This window comes from Danio rerio, chromosome 17 (genome assembly GCF_052040795.2).
Source record: "Danio rerio strain M-AB ecotype USA chromosome 17, GRCz13ab, whole genome shotgun sequence".
Lineage (NCBI taxonomy): Eukaryota > Metazoa > Chordata > Actinopteri > Cypriniformes > Danionidae > Danio > Danio rerio.
In genome coordinates, this window is record NC_141037.1 from 8544904 (window position 1) to 8559454 (window position 14551).

A 14551-nucleotide genomic window follows, 5' to 3' on the forward strand; every position below is an offset into this window, starting at 1 on the left:
AATAAAAAGTACAGTACTTATTATAATTTATCAGTTCACTTTAGGTGAAATTACAGTATGCTGCAGCATTTATTAACATAGTGTTGTAAATAGTTTAATATGCAGTTATTATAAAGTATTATACGCTTTTTAGTATGCTTCAAAACACTAAGGTATTTACTACAAATTACTAATATTTTTTCTTGTGGAAATTGTTCATGTATTTCACTGAATACAATTAAAGCTACAAAGTCTTTTGTTTTGAAGAAGAAATAATTTTTTAAAGAAGACTTGTTTCAACATCTGTACTTTTGTGTATGTGTCTCAAATGTTTATATATTTTATAACAAATGTGTGCAAGTCTGCTAGCTACCTACCTGTAAGTGTGTGGGTGTGTTTGTGTGTGTGTTACATTTAGTCTCTCATTTATGTAGAATCAGCCCTAATGGGGTAGTTCACCCAATAGGGTATATGCCGAGCTAGTGCTGTTCCCATGCTGATACACTTCCGGTGACCTGTTATTGTGAACTTTTTTTCATTTTATACGGTTCCTTTTACAGCATCGATGTTGTAATGTCATTAAAATACATTCAGTTAAATAAACTTTAGCATTTATTTAGTTGCTCAAGCGTAAAACAAGACAAAAAGCTGTTTACTCGCACGCACCCATCAGAATCGGCAGGCTAACGCAGAAGCTCCATCGAATATACTGGGGTAAAATAAATGCTCATATTATAAAGACATGGCGGGGGAAATTTAATTTAATGCAGTGCTTCTTGTACAATCTGAGACCCACTTTAAATTGGATATCACTCAGCTAGTGGAGATCGCTGATTTAAAAAAAAAAAACAGACCTTAAACGCACCGGATTTTGCATTGACATTCAATTCGCCAGAACGCTTAAACCAGGTTACTTGCAAATTAAAAGTCCTATTAGCATGCTTCGGCATATACCCCATAGATAGGGTGAGGAGCTCTGTCACCCGGGAGGAGCTTGGAGTAGAGCCACTGCTCCTCCACATTGAGGGAAATCTGCTGAGGTGGCTCGGGCATCCCTCTCGGATGCCTAACTAGGGAGGTGTTTCAGGCATGTCCCACCGGGAGGAAGCCTCATGGAATACCTAGGACACGCTGGAGGCACTATGTCTCTCGGCTGGCCTAAGAATGCCTTGGAATACCCTCAGAGATGCTAGAGGAAGTGTATGGGGAGAGGTCACTCAGAGTCCCCGTTCCTACTCCCCAAGCACACACACAACACAGGAGTTGTCAAAAGGGGTAAAAGATTTATAAAACAAATATATCAGTATCAGAACCAGGGAACAAAAAGGCCAAAACAAGGTACGCTACCTAATATTAAATTTCTTACCTAAACGGAAATTAAAGTTCCGTAAATAAAACATACAATTCTACCCTCCATAACCATCCATTAAACATGACAAAACGGGACAAAAGAAAAAGGGCCTTCCCTTTGATCATTCAGCAGTAAGTAAACATTTAGCCACAGCTAACGCAGAAAACCGTCATATTACCGTATTTAACAGAGTATCTAACCAGATGACTTTGGAAAAAGCTTTCAGACAGAAAGATATCACTGCCACACAGAGAACTTAGAGCAATCAGCTTACACATACACAACAGTGAGGGGAAACAGGAAGAGAACTTGGGAAGAGAACGGGAAGAGAACAGCATGCTTTTATACAGCTGCACCTGATCTCCGCTCATGTGGAGAGAGAGAAAGAGACAGATAATAGAGGATACAACACACACAGACACAATACACACTGGCATTGTCAAAATAATGTTACTCAATGTGTAACATGAAGTAACGAGAGCCTTGACAAATATGCATTTAACTAATATATATATATATATATATATATATATATATATATATATATATATATATATATATATATATATATATATATACATATATATATATATTAGGGATGTAACGGTATCAGAATTTCACGGTACGGTAATACCTCGGTATGAATGTCACGGTACGGTATTTATTGAATCATTTACAGGAAAATGACACAGGCTTCTGCATCTTGCTTATATACACTATGAACAGCAGCTACGCTAATTATTCTCTTTATTCTCTATTTTTCTCTATTCTGGTATCTCTGGGCATTTACAATGTCCCCTGCAACAGAAAAAAAACCCTCTCATTTGGGACTGAGGTTTCTGGGACAAGAGAGATATGACTTGGCCCAGGTTGACAGCAGTGGGTAACGTTGTGCATTGTCTTTCCCCCACTTGAGAGGACAAACCATGAGTAAGATAGAGGTCTCATGTCTGCATCAATCTGAACAGTGTGCTGACAACACCGCTATTCAGTATGCGCGCAACAACACAGCTGATAAGAACTCGCGCGACAACACGGCTGATAAGAACTCGCGCGACAACACAGCTATTAAGTACGCGCGCGACAACACAGCTGATAAGAACTCGCACGACAACACGGCTATTCAGTACGCGCACGGCGACAACACCCGCTTTAGAGTTTTCCAGCTCTTTTTCATCCCCACTTCTAGCAGCACACTCCATTTCCGCATTACCGGATCTGTAGCGACAACAGACCGCAAGGGATGATGGTCAAGCATGGGCTGATGGGAATTGTAGTTTTCGCTACCTCCCATTCGCTTCATTCGCCTGAGCAAATTTTCTTAGAAGACCTATAGTTTTACCGAGTCATGCGACTTCGGTAATATCGAAAAAAATTAATATTGCGGTATGACGGTATTTACAATACCGTTACATCCCTAATATATATATATATATATATATATATATATATATATATATATATATATATATATATATATATATATATATATATAAAGTAAACACACACATTTTGAGTGAAGAATGAGAGCACACACGCATCCAACAAACACAGTGAGAATACACCCAAAGCAGTGGGCAGCTATTGCTTCTAACTCCCTAAATTAGGGCATTAAATCAGGGGCACGTCATCTGGGTATCAAAGAAAGATTGAGTGTATTTCTTTCATCTTCAATTTCTACCAGTACTGGGATTTGAACCTGCAACCTTTTGATTACAAGTCCAGCTTTCTAACCATTAGTAAATAATGACAGAATTTACATATTTGGACGAACTATCCCTTTACTTCAAAATGATAGCTAAATAGTGTGCGTCTTACTAATGAAGCTTTGTTTCATTGTATCTCCTCAGGCTTCCACCATGAGCAGCAGGAGGAAACGTGCACCGCCAGTGCGCGTGGATGAGGACGCCAAGAGGAGACTGGACTGGAATATGCATGAAGACCGCAAGAATGAAGGAGCTTGTGAAGACATTCTGGAGTCCGTCCCAGCACCGTCTGACAGCTGTCTGCCTGTACCAGTGCTTGAGCAAGGTTTTATATCTTCTGCAGGCACAGAAGAAGAACCATCAGAAGAGCGTCCAAGCTGCTCCACACAGGATTCTCCTCCAGACACCATTGAACTGAATGTAATGCCAATTTCTGCTCTGGATCAAGGGTGGAACGCACTGATCGGAGAGTTTAACTTGCATCCAAAGATTTCTATTGAGGTTGGAGATGGTTCATTCTGCCTGCAGCAAACAGGAGACACACTGAGCATGACTCTGAACACTCTTGAGATGGAGGATGGGATGGGTAGAAGTGATCCGCTCTGTTCGGTGCCTGTCGCATGTTCACTTGGTGGACTGTTGTTGGAGGATCTGGATTGGCTGCAGAAGAGGAAGGTCATTAAATTGTGTCATGCATCAGGAGGTGTGCCGGTGAAGGTGTGTATTTTTAGATCACCAGAATTAAGCAGCTTTGTTACTTTGTTATTAAAAGAAGATCATTTGAAGAATGTTGGACACTAGTAACCATTGATTTTCATAGTAATAACCTTTTTTGTGTTCAAGAAAAGACCGTGAGTCAAATGGATCATGTAAAGGAAAAATATATGATGGCAGAATTTAATTTTTTGGGTGAACTATCCCTTTAACAAATCCCTATTTTCTCTTATTTCTTTGTTTGTTTGTTTTTTTTTGAACAGCTGAAAGTTTTTCTTATTGAATCAGGATTGGGCAGACCGGAATTCCTCAGTGAAGGAAACGGACGGATTAAAAAAGCCAGTCAGCTTCTGCAGAAATTAATGGAATTGTTTTACGACTTCATCATCCCTGGTAATCTTTGATTGATAACTATTTGCATGCATATTTTAATGTTAACATACCGTTAGTTGTGGTCACATCAAAATAATATTATTAATTATTTTGTAAAACAATCAATGAACACAATTACAGTAATACACTTGTATCTGGAGGAGGAGCTGCTCTTGGATTAATAAAATGCTTGGAGAAATCTAAAAAATATTAATAGTACTGTAATATGTTTATTGACTTAATCAAAATATGATTTTCTTTGATTGTTTTGTTATTGTTAATTTACTGATTTAAATGTCTAATTATTGATTTAATTTAACTTTTTTTTTCTCGAAGCAGATTTTTACTTTAATAATAAATGTAAGTTAAATCAATAATTAAAGATTTAAATGAACAAATTAATAATAACTAAAAGTAAAGCAAACCAAATTTTGTATTGTATGCTTAGGAAGTAAAAAATGCTTGGAGAAAAACAAATAAAAATGTTAAATCAAAAATTAAAGATTTTAATGAACAAATTAATAATAATAAGGAAATTAAAGCAAATCATATTTTGCCTTACGTTTATAAAGTAAAACATTTTTTTTCTTGAAGCAAAAATAAAGTAAAACATTTGCTTCAAGAAAAACAAAGTTTAATCAATAAGTAAAGATTTAAATGAACAAATGAATAATAACAAAGAAATTAAAGCAAATCATATTTTGCCTTATATATTTATAAAGGATTTTTTTTAGAGAAAAACAAAAAAGTTTAATCAAGAATTAAAGATTTAAATGAACAAATTAATAATAACAAAGAAATTAAAGCAAATAATATTTTAAGTAAAAGTATACCTTAAAATATATTTTAAATATATTTTAAAGTATACTCAAGCATATTTCAAGATTAAGTACAGTTGCAATCAGAATTATTCAACCCCCTGAATTATTAGCCCCCCTGTTTTTTTCCCCAATTTCTGTTTAACGAAGAGAAGATTTTCAACACATTTCTCAACATAATAGTTTTAATAACTCATTTTTTAATAACTGATTTATTTTATCTTTGTCATGATGACATTAAATAATATTTGACTAGATATTTTTGAAGACACCTTTAGACAGCGTAATGTGACATTTAAATGCTTAACTAGGTTAATTAGGTTAATTAGGCAGGTTAGGGTAATTAGGCAAGTTATTGTTTAACGATGGTTTGTTCTGTAGACTATCGAAGAGGCTAATAATTTTGACCTTAAAATGTTATTTTTTTATTAAAAACTGCTTTTATTCTTGCTGAAATAAAACAAATAAGACTTTCTCCAGAAGAAAAAAATTTATCAGACATACTGTGAAAATTTCCTTGCTCTGTTAAACATCATTTGGGAAATATATATTTTTTTTAAATTCAAAGGGGGTTGAATAATTCTGATTGCAACTGTAAATATAAACATTATAGTACTATTAACTTCAAACATTAGAATTATTATTAAACAAGTTTCTCATTAATAATATCTAAAATATTAGAAAATAGCATTATTTCACACAATGTAGGTCTTTAATTTCATATACATTTTCAAATAATATTTTAGACACATTTTTCATCAGTTATTTGATTATGTATGCTAGAAGATATATAGATCATTTTTGATAAGGGTCTGTTGTCTAAAGCATCAAAAACATACAAATGATGTAACTTTGCACTGTTTGTTTGCAATAATTATGTTGCTGTTGTGGCAATTTGGAAAATTCATCACTGAGTAAGAGACAAACATGTCCAATTATATTTAAAGATGATTTTATTCTCTTGCAAGAGAGTCAGACAGTCATACAGAAACACAGTTCACTGCTGAGTGTGGCAAGGATGGAGGGCTTTCTCCTGCTTATATCAGTTCTTCAAGGTTACATTGAACACAAGAAAAAGAAATTACATAAAATACATCATATACAGCGTACCCGCGGGGTCTTAAAAGCCTGTTGCGTATGTATTAAATATAACTGACATCTTAAATAAAATGTTTGGTCCCACTTATATTAAATGGCCTCAACTAATATGTACTTACATAGGAATTACTGTGTACTTATGCTTGATTAAATACATGTATGTATTTACATCTGTAGTTAACTTTTGTAATTACATTTGTAAATACATTGTTGACCATCCCTTACACCTTAACCTACCCTTAAACCTACCCATGCCACCAATCCTGCCCATAACCCAACCTCTATCCCAACTCAAAAGCACCACAATTGTTCTCACATACATTATAAACACAGTAAGTACATTGTATTTTATTTTTTGATGTAAGTACATAGTAGTTAATGACACTTAATATAAAGTGGGACCAAATGTTTTATTCATTTCAAGTAGTCATTGTACATAATTATTTTCTAGGGTTCAAAATTTATACAGATTTTACATTTTTACATTTTCTCCTTATACTTCTGTCGGAATGGGTTCGAAGTTGGCATTGAATTTCATTTGAAATGATATTAAAAAGGTCTTGAATTTCATTTGGAGGATCCCGGGGGTACCCTGAAATATGTCATGTTAAGACCCTGGAACCACATCTTTAGTTAGAAACACAATATTTCATAAGAATCATGGGTTTAGTAACAATTAATATTTTCTCCACAGTTTCTAAGACCAAAGCAGAATACTAAAATGTATGATTCTTTTTTATAAACTGATGCAACATTTGATTCAAATTCAGTGCATCATCATCAACTTCAAATGATCATCTAGCACGATTGACTTGTGATTTCTGATGGTCTGCTCAATTTCAGAGGTGATGGAGAATGAAGAGGAGGCGTGTGACACTGATCTGGAGCGTCAGAACGTGGAGGAGCTGTACGATCACGTCAGACACCTCCACCAGACCGAAGCAGCCGAGCAGAGCTTCCACGTCCAGCACCCGGCCCTCATCCCCATCCTGAGACCCTACCAGAGTCAGGCCGTAAACTGGATGCTAAGGAGGGAGAAATACAAAAGCAGCAGCTCTCCAGGTCCAGATCAAATCTTTATCTTTATACTTTTGCTGTATGGAAAGAGTTCAGTGCTGATCTACAATGTTTGTATTCCATGTGCAGAGCAAAGGTTGCATTTTCTTTGGAGGGAAATGGTCACGATTTGCGGGAAAAAACTCTTTTACAATCCCTACACTGGATGGTAGGACTCTATTTTTTTATTTTAAGGAGAATGTAGTTAAACTAGTTGAAACAGATGTGCCTCAAACAACTGTTTAATAATTAGGGCTGCACAATATATCGTTTCAGAACTGATATTGCAATCTGTTTATCCACAATAAACACATCTCAGGATCTCAAATCAAATCAAATCACTTTTATTGTCACTTCATCAGCAGCACGTGTGCTATGATGAGTGAATAGCTTAGCTGCTGGCTCCAGACCATACAAAATACAGCCTGTGCAAATAAAATGAAAGTGCAAAATACAGACAGTGCAACATGCAGACAGTGCAAATACAACGACTGTGAAAAATACAACAGCATACTCCCAAAAAAACGAGACGGTGCTCACTGCAGAGCCATTTGAGCAGAGTTGAGCTCCAGCGAGGGGGAGCATGAGCTCTTGCTCCTCCTCCTATAAGCTGTTTTAATGCGTACACCAACCCCACCCTTAACCCTACCCCCAGTGACATCACTCGTAGAAGAAGTGCAAGAAAGGAGGAGCTCAAGCTCAAGCTCCCCCTCGCTGGAGCTCAGCTCTGCCTAAATGGCTCTGCAGTGAGCACCACTTGAAAAAAACAGGACAATGTAAAATTGACAGCGATATGTACAATAAATAGGTGTCCACATAGTTGTAGGCACTATTGTTTTAAGTATGGATTGGTTAAAGTGCAGTGCATGCTACATATTGATGGTGTGCAGTGAGGATATGGAAGAGTCTATGTGGGGTGTGTTAAGTGTTCATCAGCCTGATGGTCTGAGGTAAGAAATTTTCCTTCAGTCGGCTGGTGCGTGATCGGATGCTGCGGAACTGTCTGCCTGAGGGTAGCAGAGAGCAATGCCGAATCGAGATTATAGTTAGAGATTATATCGAAACCACAGTTGAAAACCCTGTAGCTTTCTGATTTGTTAACATGGTTCCATTTACATTTGCCTACATAAATGCGTCTCTGCTAAATGAATATAAATGCGATCTTCAAATCTTGTGCTATATGCAAATTTAACTAGGTCATATGTTGGCCCACATGGAGTCTGCGTGCGCAGAATTCCACAGATTTTTTTATCCAATCATTGATTCTGTTTATTTACTTGAGTAAATGTGTGTAAATTCATATTTATTCAGTTTTTAAATTAATTACAGTAATATTATTGACTAATATAAAAATGTCTATATGATTTATTTGCAATACAGTCTGTAAAGTAATATTTTCTGTCTTTTAGTAGATATATTATATGAGAGACTTGCTTTGTTTACCAAATAAAGTGGATCTAACTGGATTTGCATTGTAAACATTAAATACAAGTTAAAAAGGTATTACATTTTATTTCATATATTAAGCTTTTATGACACTCACAAAATAATTCCACATGAAACTGCAGATTTTTACCAAAGTTATGCGCTGAAATCGCAAAAAATGTCCGCAGATTCCATCTGGCCCTAGTCATAAGCCCCTTTCACACAGTGATACCGGTAAATATCTGGAAAATTTCCGGAACGACTTTACCGGTATATTCAAAAAAGTGCTGTTCACACAGGCGAGGACGTTACGGAAATTTTCCGGAAAAGAGCATTCACACATCCATTCCAAAATACCGGTAAATTCTGACATCATTCACCACAAATGAGCTTTAAACGGCCGCGCTTGTATTTGTAAACATTTGACTAAATTACAAACTCTGTGGATGATCAATATTGTGAACAACTTTCGCAGGATCACTTTCGCATGTCGAGATGTTCATAATATGTGCGTGTGCAGGCGCTCACAGGCTGTTTCACAGGCACACGCAAAGCTTAAAGGTAAACAAACAACGGCTTATCATAAGCATCTCATCGATGATTATTTACACAATTGGCATTAAGAAGAACATATAAACGTGATCTGACTAACTTCTAGCAGCTAAATGTGTCTGGAAAAATATTCACAGGTTTTTTTTTTCACAAACCGCGCGGACCTAAATGCGTCTGACTGTTGTGATTGGCTAAAGCAGACGTCTCACGTCAGCACGTTCTAGACGTGCACGCGCTTATTACGGTAATCTTCCTTCTGCATTCACACAGCGCAGCATTCCGGCAAATTGCCGGTAATGTTACAACTTCTCTTTCCGGAAAATAGCCAGAACTATTTCTGGTATTTTCAAAAAGGACCTGTTCACACATACAACCTTTCCGGAAAATTGCCGGCAATTTTCCGGAAAGGTCTGTATGTGTGAAAGGGGCTATTGATCTCAAACTGGATTCCCGGAGGGCCACAGCTCTGCACAGTTTTGCTCTAACCCTAATCAAACACAGCTGATGCCACTAATCAAGAAGTTGAAGACTCTTGAACACCTTAACTGTTTCTCAATACCAAGAACAGCGAGAACGGGCTTGTGTTCTTGTGAAGACCGGTCTTGCTAGGTCACCTCGGAAGAAGGAACTCGGGAGACCGAGAGGACAGAGAACACGTCTTGTGTAGGAATGAGATGCTGCGTTTTTCCTGATGGTCACATGACCCTCACGCATCTTTAAGCAAAGATTATTTAACATTACAGCATTCATACAACGAATTATTGCTTTTCCCCTTTTCACAATATATACTCCGCATAAAGACTTTACAAATATACATTGCACAATACAAATAAAATTTTTTAATAAGAATTTCAGCAAGTAAACATCCTTAATGTGTTCATGCCTTTATTAAGATTTATATGGTAATGTTTTTATTCACCGTTTCATTTAGGTGAATATAAACTTAAATATTTCTAAATGTAAGAGGCAAATAAGTTCCATCTCTGAATAATAGACCTATATAAAATGCTGCGCTTTCCACCCCTAGTCGCAATGACTTCTGGGACTTCCAGAGCGAGTTTGGTACTCAAGTCTGCATCCATGCATCCTCGATGTCAAGAACACATCCGGGAGCTTTCACGTGTCCTTCGTTCTTGCAGTCTTGAGTATTGGAACTGAACTTTGGCAGTTGATGATGTTACAAGAGAACAGGAGGATGGAAGATCGCTGAAGAACGCATATTGACAAACAGCCCTTGATTAGTAGGATGAGCTGTGTTTGATTGGGGTTAGAGCAAACCTGTGCAGAGCTGCGGCCCTCCAGGAATCCAGTCTGAGACCAATGAACTAGGTTAAGCATCAGATGCACCACATTTTTATAAAATGTTATTTTTTACATAAACATTTTTACATACAACTATTTACAGTGGAAGTCAAAATTATAAGTCCTAATGTGAACTGTTAATTCTTTTAAAAACAGTTCAAGTGTTGTAGTTTTTTCAACACATTTTAAAACATAATCATTTAAATAACTTAATTTCTAAAATTTTTTGTCTTTGCCATGGTGAAGGTGCATACTTTTTTTTCTATTTGAGTAAATTTAAAAAAATTATAGTGCATACTATTTAAATACTATTTAAGATACTAGTATTCAACTTAAAGTGCAATTTAAAGACTTTACCTAGGTTAAAATGTTATGGATAATTAGGAAAGTTATTAGATAACAGTGGTTTGTTCTGTAGACAATCAAATAAAATAATTTCTAAAATGGGATAATAATACGAACCCTAAAAATTGCTTTTAAAAATGTCAAAAAACAATAAAAAAATTAAGCCAAACAAACAGAAATAAGAGTTTCTCTTATAAGAAAAAATATAGGAAATACTGTGAAAATTTCCTTGCTCTGTTAAACATCAATTGGAAAAAATTTGATAAAGAAAACTTTACTGGAGGACTAATTATTTTGACTTCCACTTTATCTTACTCGGCATACACATGGTTTTATGTAGGCTATAGGAGGCTTTGTGCTTTATTTGTGTTTCGCACAAAACAGACTCTGCAATTACTGTCAGTGTAGGCTAAAACATCTGTTTTTGTCATACAGTTACATGCAAGACATTATTGAAAACTGTAAATGCTTTACATTAACTTATAGAAGCTACTCTTCCTGAACAAAACACTCTGCCTTTCTAAATGATCAAAACACTATATAATTCTGTTATTTTTTCCTTATCGTTTACAGAGATAGGCTACACTTATGCGTGATGTGTGTCTGTTGATAAAAGCTGCCATTTGAAATGAATTTAACATTTCATGACTGATCAAAAATAGAAAGAAATGGAAAAAATATAATTAACGCAAAAAAAAACATGTCATCTGTGGTGTTGCTGTTTCATATTAGCAATGTTATATCTGACTGTGCCATATTTCTGTGATTATTTTAAAACTTTAGTCGCCTATGGGAGAAATGATTATTAATAATAAATGACAGAAAACGGTCAAAGCAGCATAACGAGCTGTTTTTAACGTCTAAATATCAATAAAAGTGAATGAAACTGGAAGTTTCGAGCCAAACAGATTCCAAAAAGGTCTAAGAATAAGCTGAGTAGTGTATAACACACTCTCACATGTTTGTTTTTTATTTACATTTTGGGATGCTTAAAATTAACAAATGCAGTTTCAACAATCAGATGCTTTTAGATTTGTCCAGTTTCTACTGGAGTTCATCCTAGACCTGAAGTGGTTTAAGCGATCAAATTCATATCTCAGATAGGGCTTTCACACCTGTCCTTTTCACAATCAGACTGCTATCCAATCAGAAAACAATGCATAAAGTGACCAGGTGTAATCAGTCCCTAATTGTCTTGGCCTCGATCACAGCCTGATTCGAGAGTTTCCTCTGGCTGGAGTGGACTGGCCCGGCGGGATCCTTGCTGATGAGATGGGACTTGGGAAAACTGTGGAAGTACTGGCTCTGATTCTGTGTAACACTCGGCAAAACCTGGAGCACGGGGTCCTCACTTTACCTGTGGTATGTTTACGACTGCCTGTACAATTATTATATTTAGAGATATGTTTCATTAAATTTGAGGCATATTGTAATGAACAGGAACTTTTAATTTTCAGTAGCTTAAGCATTTAAGATCTGCTTTCTTTAAAAATCTGTGATCTTCACTGCCTGATAAGACAGACAAAACATAAAGTGGGTCTCAGACCGGACAAAAAAACACTGCATTAAATAAAAATTTTCTGTGCCATGTCTTTAAAATGTGGACTTTTATTTTACCACAGTATTTTTAATGTGAGCTTCAGTGCTCCCCTGGTGACGCATGCTATTTAATGGTTTTTAATCTTATTTTACGCTTGTACAACTTAATGAATGTATATTTTACTGATTATTAAAGTCTAAAAAAGTCAATTTAACTGATTAAACTTTCATTAAATTACCTTATGAACTTTATAAGAATTAAAATGACTGAAATTTACTGTTTACCAGAAGTTAACAGGCTTTAAAACACTTGCTGTGCATATAACCCATTAAAAATGAAAAAACTATCCAATCCAAATTAAGTCCCTCTGCACATTTTTGTTTTTTTTCATTTTTTGAGAGGCCATTTTTTCCCATTTTTATATATATACACACCTCTTGGTTCTTTAGTTTTTATAATTTTTTGTGTTTATTATTTGCAAATAATAATAAAAAATAGTCAAAGCTCTGCATTTGTTAATAATAAAAAATGCAATTTATCATTTTCATGCCTGCTCATTTATTATGTATGTAACTGATGTTTTTATATAGTTTTTAATTAATTCATTGTAATTTAAGTATTAATAAATATTTTAAATTAAAAAGCTTTAGACGTGATTTTCTTTGTTTGTTCATGTTAAAGGGATTGTTCACCCAGAAATTTAAAGTAACTCACTATTTACTCACCTTCAAGTGGTTACAAACCTTTATATGCTTCTTTATTATGTTGAACACAAAAGAAGATACTTTGAAGAAAGCTGAAACCCTGTAACTATTTACTTGAACTGTAGATAATACTATAAATGATGACAGAATTTTTTGTTTTGAGTGAACTATCCCTAAACTAATGAAAACAACAAATATAACCTATAGTGTAAAGCATAACCATACTTACTGATTAAAGCTAGAGACGTAATATAATTTTGTATTTTATGTCATTATTATTATTATTATTATTTGTTGTTTATTTAATTACAGTTTAATATTATTTGCCTTTATTATTATTATTTTCATGTGGGGGTCAGAATTCAAATGACATGCATGATAGATTTTATCTTTTCACTCAATGTAATTTTCTGACATATTTCGCGCTAAAAATGTTCACAAAAATATATTTGAGACAATAATTTACTGTTTTAAACTTTCTAGAAATTCCACCTTTTACTCGTACTCCAAATATAGTTTTACTCTTGTGTCTCTGTTCTCCGCAGGGTCGGTCTGTGAATTACTTTGTTCCTCCTCCACCATTAGAGAGACAAAGAACCATAAAGCATGAGCCGAGACCCAAAGAGAAGATCATATATCCAGGTAAAAATGGTTAAATCTACCAAACATTATTTGACCAGACAGAACCGGCTTCTATATCAAAGTCCTGATTGGTTCCTCTCCATTTTAAGGTTATTGGCATGTCTTTAATAGATACTAATTGAATTGGAGAACATTAATGCTATATTTTTAAGATTATTTGTCATTAGTTGGAAAAAGCATCAGTCAGCTAAATGAGTAAATGTTAAAACTAGGGCTGCATGATATTAGAAATAACTGATGTTGTGATATTTTGTTTTTCTGCTATATAATGTATATTACCATGTGAATATAACTTCACCAGATGACTTGAGTAACTCTACACAGTAAAAAAAAAAAAAAAAATCGTAAATTCAGTTTTCCTTTATTTTGTAATTCTTTTTTTTTTCTGCCTTTGAATTGCACTATGGAATCTTGATCTTTCTTCCAACAACTTTTAAAGATCAAAAAAAGTGACTTTTATAAACATTTTATAGTGTATGTTAATCTACAAAAACCTTGTAAAAAATGCCAGAACATTTTCTGTTATTTTACAGACTTATTTCTCTCTATATAATTTTTTATACATTATATTATTTAAAACTACTAAAATGTCAATAAAAGTCACTTTGTTAAACTGTAGAGTTGAATTTTTAACATCAAAAGTCAACATCAGTCAACAAAGATCAACATCCCATAATGCAAATGAGCAGAAAAGACTTGCAAATAACATAATATGGACATTTTTATAGTGTAGTTGGAAAGAATTCATAATATGATTTTGGGATGATTTCATAAGTTTTGAGAGTGCATCTGCATAAAATTTACAAAATTATTAATTGTATAAATAATTAAACACAATTAATCTTTGATAAAGTGGCACGCTTTATCACTTCATATGCACAAATAGTTTAAATTGGCTTGAAATCTTAGTCACGGGCCTTACAAGTACATTAAAATGAAAACTTTTT

General features: G+C 34.6%; 1 protein-coding gene across 2 annotated transcripts in view; it reads left to right on the plus strand.

Moving 5' to 3' along the window:
• The window catches only part of shprh (SNF2 histone linker PHD RING helicase), a 55296-nt gene that overhangs the window by 1419 nt on the left and 39326 nt on the right, over positions 1-14551 (plus strand). For both annotated transcript variants that reach the window (XM_087289778.1, XM_087289779.1), the window contains exons 2-7: positions 3181-3753; positions 4014-4143; positions 6882-7100; positions 7185-7263; positions 11930-12080; positions 13508-13604. In XM_087289778.1, the coding sequence (XP_087145904.1) occupies positions 3190-3753; positions 4014-4143; positions 6882-7100; positions 7185-7263; positions 11930-12080; positions 13508-13604 (1240 nt within the window). In that variant the 5' untranslated portion in view covers positions 3181-3189. The remainder of the gene's footprint in view (positions 1-3180; positions 3754-4013; positions 4144-6881; positions 7101-7184; positions 7264-11929; positions 12081-13507; positions 13605-14551) is intronic.